Source organism: Diospyros lotus, chromosome 10, assembly GCF_014633365.1.
Source record: "Diospyros lotus cultivar Yz01 chromosome 10, ASM1463336v1, whole genome shotgun sequence".
Taxonomy (NCBI): domain Eukaryota; kingdom Viridiplantae; phylum Streptophyta; class Magnoliopsida; order Ericales; family Ebenaceae; genus Diospyros; species Diospyros lotus.
In genome coordinates, this window is record NC_068347.1 from 34,577,168 (window position 1) to 34,599,382 (window position 22,215).

Here is a 22,215-nt window from a genome sequence, read left to right on the forward strand (position 1 = left end):
TTGCCTTTGTCACCCACTACTATTGCCCTTGCCATTGCCATCGTTGATGGCCGTTGCAACTGCCGGTGGTAGAAGAGGAAGGCCAGCGTGATGGGCGGTAGTGGCGAACGTGATTTTTCATTTTTATGGAAATCAAATCTAGTCTCCCGAGAAAATAAATTCCAACCAAAGTGGAAAAATAGGGTCATGTGACTAAAATGATGAAAATTATTTTTTATAAAAAATTTAGATAATTAAATACATCAAAATTTAAAATTTAAATAAAAAATAATTATTTTTCATAAAAGATATAGTAAATCAAGAAGAACCTAATTTCATATACAGCGATGTGTCTCAATCTGAGTTTATGATACAAAAAAATATCTTCAAGTTGGTGTTTTAACGTTTTCTAGTTTTAAATCGGCGGTTGTTTCACCACGTCAATCACACTTGCTAAATGTACAAATCAGTCAGAAACAGAGTGCATGCCAGAATTAATGCTGACCACTACTGCTGTTGAATGGTGCACAGCCACACACATGGGGCTGACCCTACAGTGCCCTGCTGTTTCAATCGTGCTCTTCCTCCTGATCCCAAATCTCCAAACCTTATCTCCCCCAATTGTATCCTCCTCCACTTAAATATACTGTTCCTATTCCCCTTTTGATCTTCCTCCCCGTCTCCTCTCTTCCTCCTCTGAACCTTCAATCATCACAGATTGGTCTCAACTTCCATATTTTCTGTCCAAGGCCCTGACAAAACTTTCCTGGGATAAGGGTTTGCTTTACATTTTCCCGGAAAGGGAGACATTTTCCTGGCTGATTGATCATATTCCTCGAAGGGGCATCTCCTGACCCTCCATCTGTCCCTCCAACTATCAATTTGGCACATGGGTTTTGCTTTTTATGTGGCAAGATTATTGGAAGCAACAAGGAAGGTAAAGTGAAGGAAGATTGTTAGGTAATCGGCTCTGATATCGTTTGTTGGGTCTCTGATTTTGATCTAGTTCGGATCGTCTACAAAGATGAAGATCCAGTGTGATGTGTGTGAGAAGGCACCGGCGACTGTTATCTGTTGCGCAGATGAGGCAGCGCTCTGTGCAAAATGTGACATAGAAGTTCATGCGGCAAACAAGCTTGCAAGCAAGCATCAGAGGCTGCTGCTTCAGTGCCTATCCGGCAAACTCCCTCCATGTGATATATGCCAAGTAATTAAGCTGTTCTTACCCATCTGTTTCAAATTGGTTATGTGATTCAGTGATTGATTGATCTTTTATCACGTTTTAATTGGTTAGATCTTCAATTCTTCTAGCTTTTGGTTTGCTAATTGTTTGTCCCTGAATGCATCCCTTCAATTAGGTGATTTGGGCTACTTTGGATGTGCTAAAAATTTGTTTAGAGGTCAAAGAAAATCTGAGAAAGAGAGGGAGAGACTACGATTTGATAAAACTAGAAATGGGATTATTCGTAATAAAGTTGGAGTGATTTCAATTGAAGATAAGATGCATGAACACGGTTATGATGATTTAGTCATGTGAGAAGAAAATCAATAGAGACTTAGTCATGTGAGAAGAAAATGAATAGAGACTTGTGTGAGAAGAGTTGATGGAATAGAACGGGTACTTAGCAAAAGAGATTGAGAAAGATCGAGAAAAATTTGCTAGGAGATGTCTAATTTTGATTATATAACCCGAATAATAGATAAGATCATCGGTAGAAATGAATAAAAAATTATAATTCATGTAGCCGACTTTACGTAATGATGAGATAAAAACATGTTCTGTGATGGGGCTATTGACGCTATGTACTTTGTTCATTCAGGAGAAAGCAGCTTTCATTTTCTGTGTGGAAGATAGAGCTCTGTTTTGCCGTGACTGTGATGAGCCAATCCATGCTGCCGGCAGCCTAGCCGCCAGCCACCAGCGGTTTCTGGCCACCGGAATCCGAGTTGCTCCCACTTCAAGCTGCACAAAGGACAGCGGCAAGAGCCGGCAAGAGCCACAGCCACCTAGCCATACTGCTGCTGCATCACAGGTCTCCATTAAAATGCCCTCAGACCGAGCTTCTAGCTTCACCCCGCCGTCATGGGCCGTCGATGACTTGCTGCAGTTCTCGGATTTTGAATCCTCTGAGAAGGTAAGGGAGGCTCGTAAATGCTATTTGGACGCTTAAGTTTGACGTTTGCAGTAATTCTTTGTATTGGTATATGTCATATCAATATAAATGTGTAAAATATCAATACAAAGTGTCACTACAAGTGTTAAAATTGAATGTTCAAATAATATTTTCGAAGGATGAATTGAGCCCTTTGTATTCGAAAAGGTTGTGAAAAACAATGCAAAATAGAGCAATAAAGTAAAAACCAAACGTAGGATATATGTGGTTCGATCACAACGTGTGATCTACGTCCACCAAAAAGGCAAATAGTTTCACCATGAAAAAATTGAAGCAATACGACCGTTTAGATCTCTCAAACTTAGAAATTCCCAATACACTCAATTACCCAATCTAGAAGTAGAAGAAACTGTCATCTAGGGCTTTTCCATCATTTCTCCCAAGAAAAAAATTACATTTGGGTTTTCTCCTAAATTATTTAGGTCGGGTCAAATTCTGATAGTGGACTCAAATATGAAAGGGAAATGCTATACTCACAAATAACTTTGACAAACAAACCTCACAAACTGATATGGTATACATAAATTCATAATAGTTCTGCTCAAAATTAAGAATAGTTTACAGGAGTGAATAGATTTATTGTTAATTTTAGATAAAATTATTATAAATATGTGTGTGGGGTGTCAATTTTGAGAGTTTTTTTTATCAAATTTGTTCTTGGGTATTGCATTTCTCGGAAAATTGAAACATACTTTAACAAAAATGAAAGAATAAGGTGGAGAGAGAGAGAGAGTATCAAAATGCATTGTATTGTATTGTATTGTATGGATGATTCATGTACATTGTCGTGGTTGTTGTCCATGCAGAAAGAACAACTGGGGCTCGGAGAGCTGGACTGGTTTGCAGATATAGGCCTCTTTGGCGAGCAGGTTCCCAGCGAGGCATTAGCTCCGGCTGAAGTTCCTGAGCTACCGGCATCACAGTTAAGCAACCCCGCCAATATTTACAGGTCCGGGAAATGGGGGAGCATCCCCAACAAGAAGCCCAGGATGGATGTGTCCCATGAGGACGAAGATGAGTATTTCACTGTTCCAGACCTGGGCTGAAGCTTTGACAAACCAGAGATCTATTATCAGAGGCATCCTGGGATGGATACTCATGGATGCTGTGTTATACGTGTGTTGTGAATGCATTGCACATACCGAGCTATTACCCTATTCTGGAGCTATTCAATATGGATTTGAAGGATGATATAGTGAATCTTAATCTCGTGCTGGGTCCTGTAGTTGTAGTTGTTTCAGTCTCTGATGCTCCTTGCTTGTATTGAGGGTATATGTTGGTAGAATCTTGAGCTTCTTGTTTATGTTTGACAACTAAACATATGTAATACTCGAAATTTAAATTTTTTTGTGCACTGAAGTGTAATTTTTATTAGGGTAAAAGTGTAATTTTTTAAAATTATGAGGTTAGAGTATAATTTTTGAAACTTAAGGATCCGGGCAAAAAGTTGGGGGCTAAATTACAAAATGCAGTGTGAACATTGCAAACAGTTAGCGGCTAGTGTGTGGCCATCGATAACATGTCAAATCGACGTATGAGGAGGAAAGCTAGGCCATCAAGGCTTAGGGGTAGATGACCAGTGCAAGGAAGCAACTTGATTGGCCATAAAATCGGCTGGAAATACTTATAAATAGTTGGATTTTTGATCGACAGTTTCATCGATTTTTAGTTGAAAATACTTTAGTTGAAAATTTGAGTAATTGGGAAGAAATTGAGATAAATTGATAAGAGTTTTTGTACTCCATGCGAGGAAGAGAAATTTTGGAGAATTTGAAAGATTTTGGTGTTAGTTTGAAGTGGTTTTGAAGTTTCAAAGGTGTTTTGGCCAGATTTTCAAGTCATCACTCAACCCATTGTATTCGAAATGAATAATAGAGCAAAATAAAAGAAGAAAATAAGAGATTTGAAGCAAAAGCTAGTGGTTGGCGACAAGAAGGCAATCACAGAAGATGGTCGGCTTCAGGCGCGTAGGTGCAGGCACGCAAAGGTAAGAAAATAGAAAAAAAGGAAAAATAAGAAAAATTATTAAAAAAATAAAAAATTAAATTTTATTATTTTTTTCTAAAATTTGGTTATAAAAAATATTTGGGCACGAGGCTCGGACAAGGCAAGAAACGAACTTTGAGGAAGCTTAAATAGTTAGAGCAAGGTAAGTGATTTTTACTAAAAATTTGTACGTGATATGTTTTGTCTAAATTGAGTGTGAATTTCTCTAGGGTTTGTCAAAATATGTGATTTATGAGCATTTTGTCATACATGTACATGTTATGTCGTCTCAAAAATTGTGACATTTCATTGGGTATGAAATTATTAGTATATCAATAATTGTGTCATCCATGTTAACCATGGTGGGATAAGATGTTGCATTCACTTAGAATATTCATTTTCTAATTTGGATTGTCTCTAGAATATTCAACATTTTAGGTTGAACAAGCACTAGAAAGGGAAATAAGGTTTCCGAGACATGATTTCAATTGTATTTTTGTACTACACCCATAACAAGAAAAGTTGTGAGATTTATAATGATATTAGACATGTTATTATATATTGTTTAGTCTACCAACTATTATAATTTTTATGATTATTGAGAATAATATTATACAGTTTAAATTTATTTATGATTATTATATCCCATCAAGTTTTGATTATACTTTCACAAATATTTAATTTATCATTTTTTAACTTATCAATTTAGTAACGAACAATGGGAGAGTTAGGATTTTGGATTTAGAGGGAGAAGAAATTTAAGTCTATATACTAAATTGGCATTCTTTAATTGTCTCTTATCTTTTTTATTTTATAAAGTTAAATGTTAAATAGAGGCTTTTAGGCGTTTTTAGATTAAAACTGAAAACCTTGATAGAGGTTAGAGACAAAATGGTAAAATCGAAAATAAATACTAATGAAAAATAACATAAAAATGAGAACGAGGCTTAAAATTTATAGTTTTTATGAATTTTGAGGCCTAAAAGGTGTGGTTGTTTAGGGATACTCTAGAGTTTTAAATAAGTTTGCCAACAATATTTTATGATTGGTATAACTCCTCCTATTTTGAACATTATGACCCATTGATGATAAGGTATGCAAACAAAACACAATTAAATTTATAATTTATAATGGTTCATCCGACTTAGATATTCTTCCAAAACCAACTCTAATCAATGTTTAGCCATGGTGATAAATATAATTCGTAGGGCTTCTTGAATTATGTTTGAATTCTTATTCAAACAAAACTACTCATTAGCTAATGAATTGACACATTCAAGAGGTTTGAGTGCATGCAATCTCAAATTTTTTTGAGGGGAAGGGGGGCGGAGTCTTGATGGTAATTATAAGATTGTTATTTTATAACTAGGAAATGATGAGTTGATGTTACGAAAATAACATTTTTTACAAGCAAAAATTAGAAAAACTCATGAAAAAATATAATTTTGATTGGGATCGAAAAATGATGTTTAGGTAAATTTCACAATAAACCCTTAAAGTTTGGCTAAAACATAAAGACCACCTATGTGTTATAGGAAATAACATGCACTTTTTATTGTTAATAAAGTGAAATGACTATATTTATGTCTATCCTATTCCCTTTCCCTTCCCTTCTATCTTTTTTTTCTTTCTTAATTTTCATGTCTCTAATGCCACTATCTCTTTATGGATGTATCTTTTCATTATAAATGAATTTTTTTATATCTTTTTTCTTTCTCAATTTTCATGTCTCTAATGCCACTATCTCCTTATATGTATCTTTTCATTATAAATGAATTTTTTTATTACCAATAGAATTCTCTGAATGTCACTATATATATCTCAATCAACATCTCTATTCGCACCTCAATTCCTCCATTTCGACCACCATCTATCTATCTATCTATCTATATATATATTTGGTGTTCACGGTACATATTCCACAGGGAATCTGCGTATTGTTGGAGTTGCATCCATGGAAGCTGCAGAGCTGGAGGAGGCGATGAAGGTGCTTCAATCCTCTGTTTCTCGAGCCAAATGGCGACTCAAACCCGCTTCGAAACGTCGCCTCGATACAGGTCTTTGATCTCCCCCCCCCCCCCGGAATTCAGGCCTTTCTCATTATATTAATCGGCTTCCCCAGTTTTCAGCCATCGGAATTTCTCCGTTAATCACTTAGGGTTACGGTTCTCGCGAAAATTTATTCGTAATTCCACTTCTGTGTTTGAATCTTTCTGTTTCGTCTTCCGACATTCAAAATCTACATATATACAAGGATGTTAATGGAAATTTGAAATGGTTGCATGCATCAACTGATGGTACACTAAAACTGTTGGGTTGCTCTACTGGAGGCTGCAGAGTTTTGGCTATGTTTTACTTGAACCCAAACGGCAAATATGAGTTTAAGAGAACCAAGAATGATTCATAAACTTGACTAGGGAAAGGCGGAGCATCTGGAGGAAAACATTATTCCTTATTTGGCTACCTTAAGAAACAATAATGAAGATATTGTCAGGGGAAAGATGTCAGAATTTTTAATTTTATATATTGGTTTACCTCTCTTTTTTCTACTTATGATCTCTTGTTATTCAATTGAAAATAATCATCTAATGCGTCTTAAAGTAGAAGGAGAAAATATGAGAATGTGAGATGGAAAGGAGAATGCAAGAAAGTGTTCATTCTCAGTTTGCTTATAAGAAGAAAATGAAAGGAAACTGACTTTTCCTTGTTTGGTATAAAAGGAAGAATAAAGAAATGACAAAGCAAGGGTTCTTTTAACAGAGGATAGAAAACAAAAGAAAAGTAACAAGGGAGATGACTTTTAGGTGTTAACGTTAATGGAATATTGTTGGTCAGATATCCTGGCCTTGTGTACAGGGATGAGAGCAGTTGTAATGGTTGACTATGGAGGGAAGATGCCTGAATTGCAAGATCACCTTTGTGAAGTTCTCAAACTTAGCCAGAAGGTTTGATCTTGAACTAGCTCTCTATAATCGTCAATGCTTCACTGTTTGTTGCCATTTTAATATAATTCAGCATCCAAGTGTTTACTATTAGTGTAATCACTTCATAATTCTACAAAAATTATTCCTTCATGACAGATTTCTGCTTCCTGATTTGATATGCGAGTTTGAAACGTAATTGACATCATTCTTTGTTACATTCTTTTGTTATAATTATGCAAGTCTTGGTTGAGTTCAATTGATTACAACAAGAGTTTTTAGATTTGAGCTTGCTAGAAAGTTTTAGGGGCACATTATTCTAATGATTGCAGCTATACATGCTAGTAGGGTAACATTTGTAATCCTTGAACTTTATGTTGTGTAACAAATTAGTTCTTGTACTTTAATTTGTCTTGTAGCAACCATTCAACTTTTGATCTTGTTACAATTTAGTATCCTATTAAAAATTCTGTCAAAATATTATAAAGTGGCAATACATGGAATAAAGAAAAATCAAAAATAAAAAACACAGAAATAGAAATTGCTAATGGCTGCCACCAGTAATTGCCGCTATGGGCCCAGCAGTAGAAGAACCCATTGTTGGGTTCCTTCTTCTTCTTCTTCTTCTTCTTCGGGAATCACTGGATTTTCTTCCAAGTCGCTTTACCTTTAATTTATCAAAAAATTCCCACCAAAATCAGAGAGATTCTTCTCTTTCACCTACGAAAATTTTACTGCAAATTTCATATACATGTGAAATTATGTATATATTTGTACAGAATTTTCAAAATGTTAAGCAACTGCCGCCGACTACCGTTGGTTCTTTGTTTCTTTATTTTTCATTTTTCTTTATTTTATATATTTGCAACATGATAATTTTTTGATAGGGTCCGACTGAATTTTTAAGAAGGGACTAAAGTATAACAAGATTAAAAGTTTAATGGTTGCTATAAGACAAATTGAAGTACAAAGACTATTTTGTTACAAAGCATAAAGAGACTGACTATATTATTTACCCCATTTTAGTAATTACTGGAGGTCAGTATTGAAATTATAGTTACGGAGCTTAACTATCTTGCTAAGCAGACTACTTGTTTAGCGGATAGTATTCTCCTTTACTTCTATTGGATTTTGATTATTTGAATTTGTTAGGAAGCAGGGGGAGGGGATTCACATTTTTAAATTATTAGGGTTTGGGTTTTGCATTGTGGCTTTTGTCCTCCCGCCTCCCAATTGAGGCAACTTAAGTCGCATCAAACAATTTTTGATGCATAATTTTTATATATGCTTTCTCATTTAGTTGTTGTTTTCTTTCTTAGTTTCTTTCTTTCTTTCTTTCTTTCTTTTTTGCTGAATTAGTTATACCTTTCTTTAATTCTTCACATGGTTTACTTCTGGGGGATTTTGTTGAAGGTACTTTCTTTGAATTTTAGCCATTCTACTTCCTTCATGTCCCTGTTATTGTTGGGCATTTAACGTTGGAAACTTGTGTAGCCTTTTCTAAACCTTTCAATCTTGAAATATTCATTGTTGATATTCATGTACACCTAGTGTAAGTTTGATGTGGTGTTTTGTGCTCAGGAGTCATCCATATTTCAGCATCTGAGAGTCATGGTTATAGAAGACATGATATATCTGATACATGTCAAAGGGCTTGCAGAGTTTGCTGGAGCAAGCTTAAATTCAGAAAAGGAGCTGCTTTTTGTGGACCTTGAACAGGATCCTCCGAAGGTTGTTCCTGGAAAATCATTTAATTTTCAAAATCATGGTTTCCTAATTAAAGACATCTCCTTTCCTTTTGATGACAAGTGTTGTTTCATCTTTTCTCCAGATGATAACACAAACTGAAAAGAGCTCAGTCGTGATGCAGCTTTTATCAGTTCAGAGGTTGTTTTCTTTGATCTTTCCTGTTGATGGAATACAAAATGAAACCTTGTCATATAACAGAACAGACTCAGTACACAACAGCCAATCCACCACTGATGAACAAGTAATTTCACAATCTTCTGAATTTATTGATCTCAGTAGCTGCATGCGAGACAAACACATCACTGTGCCAACGCTGAATGGGTAACTCCCTGCTTTTCCCCCACACACATGCATGAAACGCTTTTAACCTTATGTTATATTTTATATTTTATAATGACCTCTCCAATGTAAAGTGCTTAGACATGGTCTGATCTTTCTAACTGCAGTGAAGCAAGCTGTGTAATTGTGTTGCCTAAACTGTGCTATTGCATGTGCCGTCAATTCCAGTGAAATGTCATCCCTAATTTTTATCTTTTCTTCTTGGTTAAAAGTGTGGTTTCAAGCCTGAGGCATCTGGATAGTGGTTTCCAGGTTTGGCCCATCCAATTATCAGTTTGGTCAGGAGTTCTTAAAAAGGGTAGGTATAATGCTCACAGGCCAAGTCAAGAAAAGGACTTCCTTCCTTTGCTTTTCTAGGTAGTTTATTGACTTTTAGTTTCGTGCCATAGGAAACGTTTTTTCAGCACCTTCTATTTCTTTCTTGTGTCAAGTTCACTTAAATTTTGAATTAGTGCTTTAATAAAATCATGGGAAAACTATTGGCCACTAATGGCTTCTTGACAGTATCAAACCTGAAATACACTCGCAATTTCTCTTCTTGTGGCCTGAAAGAATTTTCCTCGCCTGGACTTCAAGTGCATACATCAATATGCTCTCTAGGATGCTTTTTACTTGATGTGCAGTTTTTAGATATCATTATTAGTCAATTATTCTCTTCCATTTTGTTTTTTTTGGTTCAATCCCCCTCCTCCCCCCTTTTCCATAGATACAAGACTATCAGAGTATTAGTCTAAATCAGACAATTTGAAGTATTTGACTACATAATCATTCCTCTGCTGAGTACTTTTATCCAGTGTATAAGAACACGCCCAAGGTCTCCTAAAGCTATGATGCAATGTTACAACAAGTTGAGTTCAGATGCAGAAGTTGCTTCAAGCTGGGGCCTGGGTTGCGGCCTAGGGCTCTATCATTACTCGTCATGATTAGTTGGGTTCGTTGATGAATTAAATGGCAAAGAAAGACAATCCCTTTCTAATTACTAGTTGCTCATGCATACATGAGATTAGGTGATGATGGATAGGCAAATCTGTACTAGGGGAGATGTTGGAATGCACAAGTTTAAAATAAGTTATTCAAGATTCAATTATATACACCTCTTAATGCACTCCATAAAAGGACCCAGGAAGAGCTAATTTAAGGAAAAGTGTAATCTCGGAGTGGTCTAAGGTTAGATCTCTTTGGATCTCCATTGTTGAATTTTCTGCTTCAGTTACATTCTTTCAATTATTTGCCCACGTAAAAAGGCAGTTGCATATGCAGTGGCTGAGAATGGGTGGTTAGCCAGCAATGCTTATAAATGGAATTATGAACAAAATTACAAGCTCATTGAAACATGGATTTGGTGTTTTTGTTTTTAACTAAACTAACGAACTTTTTCTGTGATGTTAAATGACGGTTTGATTTTGTTATGGTAAGTGAATACTGGATGTTGCTGCAGATGGCTTCTTGGCTATCCAGTAGTGTACTTGTTCAGCAAGGCACATATTACAGATGCTATATGCAATCTTTCCACCAAGTCTCTTCACCTCTTCAAAATTTTACTCCACAGGTATGTTCTTTATACTGGCCTTGGGTTTCCCTCAGAATTATATACACCCTGAATAGTCACCCATGGTTAATCCAATGAAGCTAATTGCCCTACATCTGGTTCTCATACCTCTTAAGAATTTTTGTTGTGACACACTAAAACAAGTTACAATAATTTTATATATAGGAAATTAGAATAAAAGTGGAGTACAATTAAGAACAACAGCAACAAACAGAAGCCTTATCCCTCTAGGTGGGGTTGGCTGCATGAAATCCTAGAAATCCGGTAATCTGTATCCATGGCCATATCCTCTGTAAGGTGTTAAGTCTAAAAATAAAAGTGGATTATTGAGAAACTACTATTTTCATTGAAGAAAATGGGTTAAAATGTCATTAGAGCGACTGGGATATACACCTCTCTATGGTAGAATGTCTTTCTGTTTTAGTAGTTCATTTATGTTTTTAACTGCTCTTTCTGGAAGTGGTTTGTTTCGGTTAGGCTTTAATAATGATGTATCTATTAAGGTGGTAATATTTTTGCAGGAATTGTACCTCTAGTAAGGGATATCAGGAAGAGGAACTGATGAGGTAAGATTCTTCATATCTTTCAAGTATGTAAGTAGCACGGGTATTATGTGTAAAGTTTTTTTAGATAGACTGAGTGGGTGAATAAGGAATGCTGTTTACTGCAATTATGTAAATCTGACCTGATACTTTTTTTGTTTCAACATAATATTTTTTCATAGTTGTATCTTATCAGAGACCTATTGACCCAGTCCCTAGCCTGGCTGATTTCCCATTTATGTAGTAATGTGTATGTCATGATTCAATAAGATGGGAACCTTATTTATCAAGAAAAAATTAAAAAAAAATATAGATGAACCCTTATTTATGTGAGTTAGGGGTTAACTCGTCTCTGGTCTGCAATGAGACACAAAATGTAAGGCCAACTGCTCAAGAAAAGATTTTTGTCATCTATATTAATGTGCAATTCGTAGTTCCTAAGAAAAATTGGAGATATATGATTTCACAGGACAGAAATTATGAGAGTACAGTAATTTAGTGGTTGGCATTACTATTATGATGATAGATTAGCAATCAATATCAATACTGGTTGCTTATATCAAATGTTTGAACAGTTTCTCTGTGCCCTATGATTTGAGCTTGGAGGGGAGCAGTGAACCATGGGCAAAGGCATTTCTGGCTCACATGCAAGCAAAGTGGGAAAGGTGCAAGTCAGTCTGGGCTTCTCTCCGCATGGAGGTTAGTGGTTGTTATCCCCAAGCAATTGTTTTATAGTAGCAAGTAGGGTAGGACATGGTGTTACAGGAAAATAATGATTCCTTTGGATTCATGTGATAATCATAGGACCATACTACAATATGAGGTTTATAATATATATGAACAGTTACAAGAATCAAGCATTTTGTCTGGTAAGTTACGCAAGGGAATTTTTTTAAAAGTATCTATGCGTACCATAGGATTTGAATGATTCCTTTTGTTAGGATTCTCTGTTGTACGGAGTTCTGCTTTTGCAATAACATAGGGGTATTACTTCATCTTAGTGGTCCAAATTGTACTTGAAGTAGTAATTACACATTTACACCTGGAGCTGCATTGTGTCCCTTAATTTTTTTTCTATTTATTTTATTTATTCTATTGTAAATAAATAAATAAGACGGTAGTGCACATGTTTTAGCTCTGGCTTGCCAGATATTGTATTCAACTCGTTAATTAGCTCAATAAATTAAGTTCATAAATCAAATGAGTTGAAGAAGAGGTAAAAAGCATGGGTTTTTTATTTGATCTTGATTCATGATATGTTCGACTTGTCTGGCTCATGAGCCAAACTTGATTGAATTACATGAATATATATAAAATACAAATTATAAGTTAATATTACTATTATGTTATTTTTTTTAATAGTAAAATACACAAAAAAAATAATTTTCAAGCTTAAAATTTTAAGTATTATAAAATACCTTATTTGTGAGAAGTATTTTTTTCTAATGAATTATAGTAAATTTAATTTGCACATAATATGTAATTAATTATGATAAATTCATTAATTTAAAATTATTATCAATTTGACCCATGCATTTTTCTACATGTGATTAATTTTTGGTGTGTCAAGGTCAAAATTTTTTTACTTTTTCTTTTTGTTCTTATTATCAAATTGAGTTAAACGAGTCGAGTTTATAAATATGTTCATTAGCTACTCAGCTTACTTGATTCATTAGTTGATATTGACTTATTTAGATGTTATTTGAGCTTAGCGAGTCAAATTGAGTGATTAGTGAACTTGATTTGAGTTAAAAGTTTTGATTTATTTTAAAGTTGAAGTGAGCCATAAACTAAATCAATTTTAAGCAAATCAAATCAAACTGAATCACAACTCACAATTGTGCTTGCTCGAAACAGACGAGAGAAAAGCCTTTATTTGCTTAGGGGGCAAAAAGCCTTTATTTGGCTCTCATGCTCATTATGGGGCTTGACCTAATGGTTAGTTGCAGCTAGTTTATTTGGTGCACTAGAAATCTCAACCATTTCAAGGAAAATAACTTAAAGCATAGATTTGTATGAGTATAGGAGGTTTCCAATAATTTAGGTGGGGCTAAGGCACTTCTGCTAGTGGTTAGGATTTGGAAATGGACTCATTTTTATATTTGGATGACCGCCCCGGCCCCTGATCCTACCCCATTTTTATATTTCATTTGGGAGAGGGCAACTTTACAGATATGAGTAGGCCATATACCCTACCCTTAATAGATGGCTCCCCGGGGGGGGGGGGGGGGGGGGGGGGGCACATGACTCACCCGCAATCAATTATTTATTAAAGAAAAAGACGGCAGGGCGGTAATCCCGAGATAAGCCTTTCTTTATTGGGAAGCCATTGTGGGTCAATATCTGAATCCCCACTACAGCCTTCTCTCAATCAAAATAATTGTGGGGTTGCCCCAGAATATACCCACACCACTACTTTGCTATCCAGCTGTTTAATTGAATATATTTGCCATTTCTTCAAATGAACTGAAAGTCTTATTTTCCTAACATATAGAGTTTTCATATCTCATGCACATGTTCTTGGAAGATTAACTCACATAAAGAACATATAAATTTAGATATATGGGATTAAATCATCCAAAAAGTGGAGAAAATTAGTGAAGATATTATCTATAAAATTAAAACACAATGAGTAAAATGAAAAAATGCATTTAACATTTTAGGGGATAGTAAGATTTTGTGAAAGTTAAAAGGAAAATTCTATAAATGATTATAGAATCAGTTTTATTGTATAGCATAGAATGTTAAGTAGCAACGTACTAATATGTGCAAAATAAAAGCATGAGAGATATGAGTATATTAGGATAGTTGTATAATCATACAAGAATATATAAAATTAAAGACGAGGTTATAAAAACCATGTTAAATCACAATAACAATCACAATCTTGGGCCAACAAACAAAGTATTAACTTTAGCTAATATATGATTCTTATTGGGTCATAGATCATCAAGTAGCGCACTCGACAAAGGTGATCTCTGCAAGTTGGGTGACAATAGTTTATTAAAGAAGTTGATATTGTTTAATCTTGTAAACTCGTAAGTGTTGGTAGAAATGATATTACAACCATTACCCAAAACCACTAGCAAGTGACTGTGACAAGAATATTACTTAATCATGTGAGTCATTAGCCACCTTCAACTAGAAACTTGTAGTGTGACACAATTGGAAAACAAGATAGAATTTATTAGTACCACGAAGTCTTGTGGCAGTACAACCAGGAAGATATCAAATCAAAAATTGAGAGACGCTAACTCTGGTTAAGTTTCACATAGGAGCAAATCTGAGGGAAGAGAAAAAGGAAAGTGAAGGAACAAAACAAAAGGCAATTGAAGAATGTGTAGTCTTCTATTCACCCTTGAGAAGACTGACGACTTCAGGCTCAGTGGGGAGAGCTGGGATGGCTCCCTTCTTGGTGGTTGTGATGGCTCCGCACGCATTTGCAAATCTCAGAACTTCCCTCAACTTCGATTCTTCCTGCAATTTATTCCATCCCAATTTTGAGTTGTGTGTGAACAAGTTTTTGACAGAATTTTGGGTAACATGACGATAAAAAACGACAGGAATAGCAGCAAGGAGCTTACATCGAGTATGGATGGGTCGTCGACAAGCTTGGAGAGGAAAGAACCGATAAATGCATCGCCGGCACCAGTTGTGTCGATTGTGTTGACATGGAATGCATCCACAGCTCCATGGAAGTTCTGTGTAGCAAGTATTAGACAAATTGAAGATGACAAACGAACGAGATAAACTACTCCATTTGTAGCTATGTTTGTGGATAAGGGAATCCAATGAATTTAAAGGATTTGGTCATATAGCTAAGTGTTTGTTTCCTCAAATTCCCATCATCAGGTAGCCACCCTCCTCATTCTAGGTAAAACTCTTACTATAACTGGGGGGTGGTAGTATCTCTCTACCTGTTAAATCTATGGTCTGCATGGTAGAGAACCAGCCAGGACAGAAGGGACAGAGTGAGCCTGTTCACAAGCATCGACACCCTTACAATTTGGTCTACCACCTTTGGTGGGAATGGCCCACATCCGTCAATATCCATACAAGATGCATCCAAAACTAACTATTTTAATCCCAATCAGTTTTGACTAGTGAGAATTCTAGGTAATTCCGCTTCTATCTACCAATCGCTTTAGATCTAAAGGTTGAAGATCAAAGAAGATTGAAATTCGTGGCTTTACCTTGGTGTAGTATTTGCAACCCTCCCCGCCAAGAGTCACAAGGAGAAGCTTCAAGTTGTGGTGCCACAGGGACATTGCTATTTCATCGTCTATCTTGTTACTCCCTGTGAGGAATTCGAACTCGTTATCGCTGACCTTGATGATCTCTGCTTTGTCCCAGATGCTCAAAATCTGCTTGCGTGCTTCCTCCGGCGATGGCCATAGTGGTATCCGAAGGTTGGGGTCGTAAGAAAGCAGGACACCAGCTTGTTTTGCCTCCTCTATTGCCTTTAAATGAGCTGATCTGCATGGCTCCACGATCAAGCTTATTGATCCATAATGGAAAACCTTGGCCTAAACATGGAACCAAAACCCATCATCAGATCATCCAATTTTTCTTGACATCAAGAATCCACTGAACTTAGCTACAACTCGAAAGCCAAGATCTCTAGCGTCAAGTGGAATGGGGTAGACTTTAGAATACATCTTCCGTTAAAAATTACTAAACCAACAGATAGAAGATAAGAATTAAATTTATATCAAGGGAATCCGCGAAGCATCACTATTTTCTACAAAATGCATCACCATAATATTCAAAAGGTACGAGGACTTGGACCAACAACAGGCACAAAAGCAAAACAGATTATCCGATTAGTTGAAACGAATGTGGGTGTAGAACACATAAGCACGCATGAAGCAAAAAATCCAATATGCTCACTTGGTACTTATTTCTTCAGAGGCTGTTTGACTTACTCTTCCCCCCCCCCCCCCCCCCCCCCCCCCTAACTTATAAGTTCTTCAACTTATAAATTGTATAAAGCTTAAAAGTCAAAAAAACAATTAAGTTGATAACATATTTGAATAAATGTATTATAAGTTGTCATTTATATAGTTATATATTTGATTTAAAAAAATTAAAAATCTATCAGAATTTAATAAAAAGACTAAAATAAAATATAATACAAATAAAATTTATAAAAATATTAATTTTTAATAAAAATAAATTATAAATTAATGTCTAACTAATAAAATTATTACAATTATACGTTGATAAATTATACACTTTTATTAAAAAAATATATTGATGGAAGGGGAAGCGATGATGGAGGCAAGAGGTGCCAGGTATGGAGGAGGTGGTAATGGAGGCTACAGTTGATGGGATGAGTCTGGAGGCGACGTGGGATGAGTCTGGAGGCGACGGCTGAAGCTCGAGGAAGGCAATGTTGGAGAAAACAGAGAGACGAAGGAGATGGGTAAATGTTAGAAATTAGAAAGTTGTTTGAGGCCAAACTGGTTGGTCAACAAAATAAGCTAGAGCTTATTTTGAAAAAATTGGGGGGAAGGGAGGAGCTTATTGAATAAACTGCTAAAATAACTTATATGTTGAGCAAACACATAATAAAATAAGTTATATAATTTATAAGTTAAATGAATAGTTTATAAGTGGTGAAAGAGGTCAACCAAACACCTCTCAATAGGGGAATACCAAAGAAAAGAGCCCTAGATTTCAGCTCATGCCAAACAAATAATCAAAGTCTTGAAATTGCGGTGGGGCATCATTATCAACAGCAACGTTCAAAGAAAATATTAAATGTTGATGGTGATGGCGATTTGGCTGTTTACAGAAGCAACAAGCTACGATGAGATTTCATGTATATACATACATATATTATGTGTGTTTTTGGGTAACACTCAACTGCTATTTATTGATCTAACTATATCCCATTAGTGTAATCCCTTTATTTACCCCTTAATCCTAAATCACCATTCTCCCCCACACGAGATTTTAGAACTCACCAACACTGTCCACTCCCTTAGACTACTACTCTATTTAGACCCTTAGTCGTGACACTTCTAATAATAACCGTGTATGAATGTATGAAGGTGTGAATAAATTTAATGAAAAAAAATAAGCCAGTGCAAGAACATAGTGTGCAAATGAGCCCTGCCCGGGAGGTTAGGTGGGTGGGCCTCCATCCAGAGCCCCGCCTAACCCCTGGCCGTGAGATTAGGCGGGTGGGTCTTCATCCAGGGCCCTAGATAGAAATAAAAATTAAATTAAAACCTTGTAAATTTCAGTTACGCATTAACTGCGAAAAGATTGAAGACTAAGCAGGAGAAAGGAAACCGGTGCTCAGAACATAGCGCGCTACGCGCCCCCCGGCTGTGTGATTCTCGACACATAACCATAAGTCGCGATGATTCCAAAAGGAAATTCACAGCGCGTGAGTGCAACGGACCGCACCAAACAGACAATCCACGGAAGATCCGGAATTTAACAGGCAAAATGGGGAGAGAGAGAGAGAGAGATCAGATCACGTACAGATCTAATGAGGTCAAGGTTGAGTTCCTCGGGAGTCAAGAGCATGTCGGCGCTAGGGTTCCGGTAAAACATGAACTCGCGGTCGCCGTCGGCCTTGAGCGTGACGAAGGCCAGGGCGGTCCTGGCGCAGCTGTCGAAGAGGATCCCGTCGACGCAGACGCCGTTCTGCTTCAAGATCCCGGCCAGCATGTGGCCGAACTCGTCGTCCCCGAGCTTTCCGACGAATGCCGACCTCCCGCCCAGCCTCGACACCGCGATCGCCACGTTGGCGGGAGCACCGCCCGGCGCCTTCAGGAATCCCGGCGCCTCCGCCAGCGATACGCCGGACTTCGTCGGTACGAAGTCGATCAGCATCTCGCCGAAGCTCACGATCGTCCCCTTCTCACCGTTGTTGGTCGCCATGGAAATCAACGCTGCCACTTGCTATTTTTATATATATATACACACACAGAAGATATATATATATATAGATATATATATATATAGATATATATATATATAGAGAGAGAGAGAGAGAGAGAGAGAGAGAGAGAAGAAGAATAAACTTGGAGACTTTGGGGGTTTATATAGAGGGATAAAGAGAGGGGGAGGGAGCAGCCGTAAGATGGCTGATCCCTCTGATATCTTTATTCTGAGAAAGATTCACTTTTATTTTTGGTCTGTCTTATAAATATCCTTATAGACGACTACAAGTCATTATAGATATCTTGTAGAGCTAACAGAAGATTATTATTATTCACGTCTTCTTAGTAATAGTTACCGCTTAAATAAAACGATCTTTTCTTTCATAAAGTCTTCTTAATTGACGTGATTATATTTTTATTCCCTTATTTCTTTTATAATAATTATATCTTTGCCTCATATTTTTATAAAATATGGCCACTCAATTTCGACAAATTCCACTAGCCCCCCCCCCCCCCCCCCCCCTCGCCTGACAAGTCTTTGAACAAATCTGAGGTCACGACTCACGTGGCGCGCGTGGTTGTCAGTGATGATTTATTTCTTTAATCTTTCACGTGAGTGATCTTTCTTTTTACTTTCTATTTTTTTATTACAGCCATTGGATGGCGAGGGAAGGAATTAATAATTACTAATAATTGAAAAGGCGGAGGCGCCCATTGACTTTGGTATAGTCGGGTTTTGAATGGGCAAATCCATCCATGGGGTTTGACGGGTCTTTGCTTGACCCATTTAGCACACGGTCGCCACCCGTATTAATATGTTATTAATTTTATGAAAATTCTATATAATTTTGTTTTTAATCATTTTTATATACATTTTTGATGATTTTTAGGTTCAGCTCAACAAACGCGTATAGGCTATAACATCGGCTTTGGTCCACTAGGTAGACCATATTTTGCATCTGTATTATATGAAACTCGGCTGGACCCAAATGAAGGAAGGGTCTTGTACAAGATTGAGGACAAGTCAATCAATCCTATTCACAGTTGAATTGTCTAATCTGATTAGAATTATCTTCTTGAAATAAAAAAAAAAAAATATTCGTGACCATGAGTTGTCTGATACCATCCAGTGATTTAACTAATCTTGATAAACCCAAGACAAATTCTTTTCATTTTTTTAATTTACCTAGAGTGTTTGATTTTTGTCTAATTAATTCTTAAAGGTGGGTGACATTTTCCCTTGATATATCCCTCTGATAAATTCGAATACGATCATAGTCTATACACATTTAGAACTCAACATTCTATGCAATCTATACAGAACTTACATTCTAATCTTATTATTGTATTCTAGTTAAATATTATATTTCAATAATAATTCTATCTTACCTTAAATTTCAATATTTTATGTAAAATTCTAAATATTTTATCACTGTATCATGTTTGTGGGGACGACAAATCCTTCTCTTTAAATCATAGAAAGACAATGTTAAGAAATAAAGTTTGTTTTGATTAAGATAATTGTTCTTAGTTGTTATCTAATAAAAAGACTTAATTTTAAGTAAAAAAATGATCTCTAAACTGTTATAAATAGTGAAATCTCTATCCATATAAGTATTAATCATCATCTATTGCAATATTAAGCTTTTTTATTCCACATCTAACTTATGTAGGGATTAACACAATTAATCCCTCAATTTTATGGTTTGTAACAAAATATTCCTTGCATTTTAATTTACCTTATATCAGCTATTTAATTTTTAGTTTTGTTGCAATTTAGTCTCTCTTTAAAAATTCCATCTAACTCTGTTAAAAAATTATCAAATTGCATATATAAATATATAATATGAAAAAATCAACGATTTTTTAAGAAGAAAAAAGAACCCATAAGGTGTGCAAACAGTCAAACTAAATTGAAATTTACTAATTGAATTGATGAGTAAAATTGAACTGAACCATCAGATTAACTCAAAAAATTAAACTAACTGATAATAGAAAAAATCGAACTCAAATTGTATAAACCAAATCGAACTAAATCAAACAGATTAAACCAAAGAAATGCAAAAAAAAATCAAAGAAAGCTAAAGTTACCGATAAAAAACACACAAAACTGAAAAAAAAAAATACCATTTTATAAATATCAAAATGATCTTATTTTAAAATTTGGTCGGTTCAATTAGTTTTGTTCTTCCAACTAAAAAATTCAACCGAAAATTGAAAATCAAAAATCAAACTTTTGAGAAAAATTAATCAAACCAGCTTGATGTAAAAAAAAAATCAAACTGACAAGTTCGATCAATTCAGTTAGTTTGAGTAAACCTAACATTTGCTCTCCCATACCCATGATGGATTCTTTCACCATTGGTCTATTAGCTATGGTTGTTGTCAATCGTTATTTCTATATTTTTTATTTCTTATATATATTTATCACATCATAGATTTTTTACAAAATTATGAATAGACTAAATTGTAATAAGATTAATTTATTATAAATTATAAAATTCAAAAACCCATTTTATTATTTAGGGTGTTGAAAAGGATTAAATAAAGGGGAGAATTAGAAAAGAGAATTTTGTCAAGGGAAATTGAAGAATAAATGGGAGGGAAAACCTTTTGTCAAAAGTATTACTTTATCTGAAAGTAGGATACCACCTTTTCTCATTTTATTTATTTGCAAATAAAAAATAATATTTTTTTTATATATTTTGAGTTAAAACTATTGTGAGAAGGTGTGTACCTACTAGGGATGTGCAAATCGAATTGAATCGATTAAAATTAGCTAATCGAATTAATTGAATTGATTAATTAAATCAAATAACTAAATTAACTAATAACCGAACTAAAAAACATAAATCTTATAAATCGAACCATAAATTGAAGACCAAACTAACACAAAAAATCGAAAAAAAACAAAAATTTCTAATAGACTGAAAAAACCAAACTAACTAATTGACCCCAAAAAAATCGAAAAATGATTGTAAATTTCAAACTTAAAAAAATAATATCGTTTTATATTTTGTTCAGTTCAATTAATTTGATTATCCTAACAAAGAAAAATCAAACTTCTTAGAAAATATAATCAAACCGAACCGATCAATTCAGTAAATTCGATTAAACCAAATTTTTACTCTCTCCTAAAGCCAACACAATTCAGTATAATCTGATCTAGTTCAAATTGGTAAAACAAATTAATTTTGTTCCTATTTAATATAAATTTAAATATATGTGTGTATATATATATATATGCTTGATTTTCAATCTAGACCATTAGAAATAAAAAATTACTATTTTTTTAGACCCAAGATTGAACTGAAATGATTCAATCTAATTTTGGATCGGAACTAATTTTTCGATCTGAACCAAAATTTATACGCCCACATATACCCAAGGAAGTGAAATTTCAGAGGATGAGGAGAATGTAAGGAAAAGGATGGGCAAAAGTAAAGATTCAATGGCAAGAAAGGGAAAGGGAATACATATGTATGTATGTATGTAGGTATGTATCATGAAAGGGGCAAAGACTAAGAATTGTTAGTTGAAAAGATGGGGGAAAGTAGAAACAAAAATGAAAGAGAAAAAGGGTAAAGAAAATCCACTGTTTTTTGGTTGGGGATTAGATTGGGATTCCTTCCATTCTTGTCAATGGACCTCTTTCTATGTGTTTGATTTGAGTTGTCAACTTCTTTTTGAGCATCGTTAATGCCTTTCTATCTTCTTCTTTTTGTTTTTGTCTTTTAATGTTTTAGTTTGATAACGATTCACTAATCGTGATCATTAGCTTTTAGACATATGTTGAATAAAAAGATTAATCACAAAATTAATTCAATACTTTTTCAAAGATTTGTAATTTTTTTTAATCCTTTCAATTTTTTCAATTGGGTTGATTCGATGTAATTTTATCTAATATATAAAATCAATTTAGAAAGAGTGTGTTTATACTGACTTTGCATGTTAGGTATCATATAATAATAATATTTATAAGACATACATATACATAAGTAAAAATAATAAAAAATATATATATAATTTATTGTACATAATTTGTTTACTTTTTTTCTTTTTACAGATTACATATTT

At 34.9% G+C, this 22,215-nt stretch overlaps 3 protein-coding genes across 6 annotated transcripts; 2 read left to right on the forward strand and 1 right to left on the reverse strand.

The window, feature by feature from the left end:
• The first annotated feature begins 589 nt into the window (after window positions 1–589).
• LOC127812127 (B-box zinc finger protein 24) lies at window positions 590–3,527 on the forward strand. The gene is made up of 3 exons (XM_052352455.1): window positions 590–1,186; window positions 1,800–2,114; window positions 2,960–3,527. Exons 1-3 carry the CDS (start codon window positions 1,004–1,006, stop codon window positions 3,197–3,199), a joined length of 738 nt encoding a protein of 245 aa, XP_052208415.1. The 5' UTR covers window positions 590–1,003; the 3' UTR covers window positions 3,200–3,527.
• Window positions 3,528–5,960: 2,433 nt separating this feature from the next.
• LOC127811515 (uncharacterized) lies at window positions 5,961–19,181 on the forward strand. 4 transcript variants are annotated; one of them, XM_052351443.1, is made up of 8 exons: window positions 5,962–6,196; window positions 6,975–7,084; window positions 8,642–8,791; window positions 8,892–9,130; window positions 10,587–10,697; window positions 11,219–11,263; window positions 11,815–11,938; window positions 19,029–19,181. In XM_052351443.1, the coding sequence occupies exons 1-8, from the start codon at window positions 6,094–6,096 to the stop codon at window positions 19,050–19,052; spliced, it is 906 nt and encodes a 301-aa protein (XP_052207403.1). In that variant the 5' UTR covers window positions 5,962–6,093; the 3' UTR covers window positions 19,053–19,181. The 4 variants fall into 4 exon arrangements, with proteins under 4 accessions (XP_052207404.1, XP_052207403.1, XP_052207405.1 ...); XM_052351445.1 differs by lacking the exon at window positions 19,029–19,181 and adding an exon at window positions 14,803–15,052 and having other exon boundaries at window positions 5,963–6,196; XM_052351444.1 differs by lacking the exon at window positions 19,029–19,181 and having other exon boundaries at window positions 5,961–6,196; window positions 6,996–7,084; window positions 11,815–12,092.
• LOC127811516 (probable fructokinase-4) lies at window positions 14,405–18,265 on the reverse strand. The gene is made up of 4 exons (XM_052351446.1): window positions 17,735–18,265; window positions 15,433–15,765; window positions 14,824–14,940; window positions 14,405–14,716 (listed from the first exon to the last, which is right to left on the reverse strand). Exons 1-4 carry the CDS (start codon window positions 18,134–18,136, stop codon window positions 14,588–14,590), a joined length of 981 nt encoding a protein of 326 aa, XP_052207406.1. The 5' UTR covers window positions 18,137–18,265; the 3' UTR covers window positions 14,405–14,587.
• Window positions 19,182–22,215: the final 3,034 nt, after the last annotated feature.

Bases quoted from the DNA above. Each gene is read 5' to 3' on its own strand.
- LOC127811515 (XM_052351442.1), top strand. From the start codon at position 6,094: ATGGAAGCTGCAGAGCTGGAGGAGGCGATGAAGGTGCTTCAATCCTCT. The intron at 6,197-6,974 runs GTCTTTGATCTC...ATTGTTGGTCAG, and splicing joins GAAACGTCGCCTCGATACAG to ATATCCTGGCCTTGTGTACA. The intron at 8,792-8,891 runs GTTGTTCCTGGA...TCTTTTCTCCAG, and splicing joins TTGAACAGGATCCTCCGAAG to ATGATAACACAAACTGAAAA.
- LOC127812127 (XM_052352455.1), top strand. From the start codon at position 1,004: ATGAAGATCCAGTGTGATGTGTGTGAGAAGGCACCGGCGACTGTTATC. The intron at 1,187-1,799 runs GTAATTAAGCTG...TTGTTCATTCAG, and splicing joins CTCCATGTGATATATGCCAA to GAGAAAGCAGCTTTCATTTT. The intron at 2,115-2,959 runs GTAAGGGAGGCT...TTGTCCATGCAG, and splicing joins ATTTTGAATCCTCTGAGAAG to AAAGAACAACTGGGGCTCGG.
- LOC127811516 (XM_052351446.1), bottom strand. From the start codon at position 18,136: ATGGCGACCAACAACGGTGAGAAGGGGACGATCGTGAGCTTCGGCGAG. The intron at 15,766-17,734 runs GTACGTGATCTG...TTCCATGTTTAG, and splicing joins ACCTTGACCTCATTAGATCT to GCCAAGGTTTTCCATTATGG. The intron at 14,941-15,432 runs GTAAAGCCACGA...CTTGCTACACAG, and splicing joins GTTGCAAATACTACACCAAG to AACTTCCATGGAGCTGTGGA.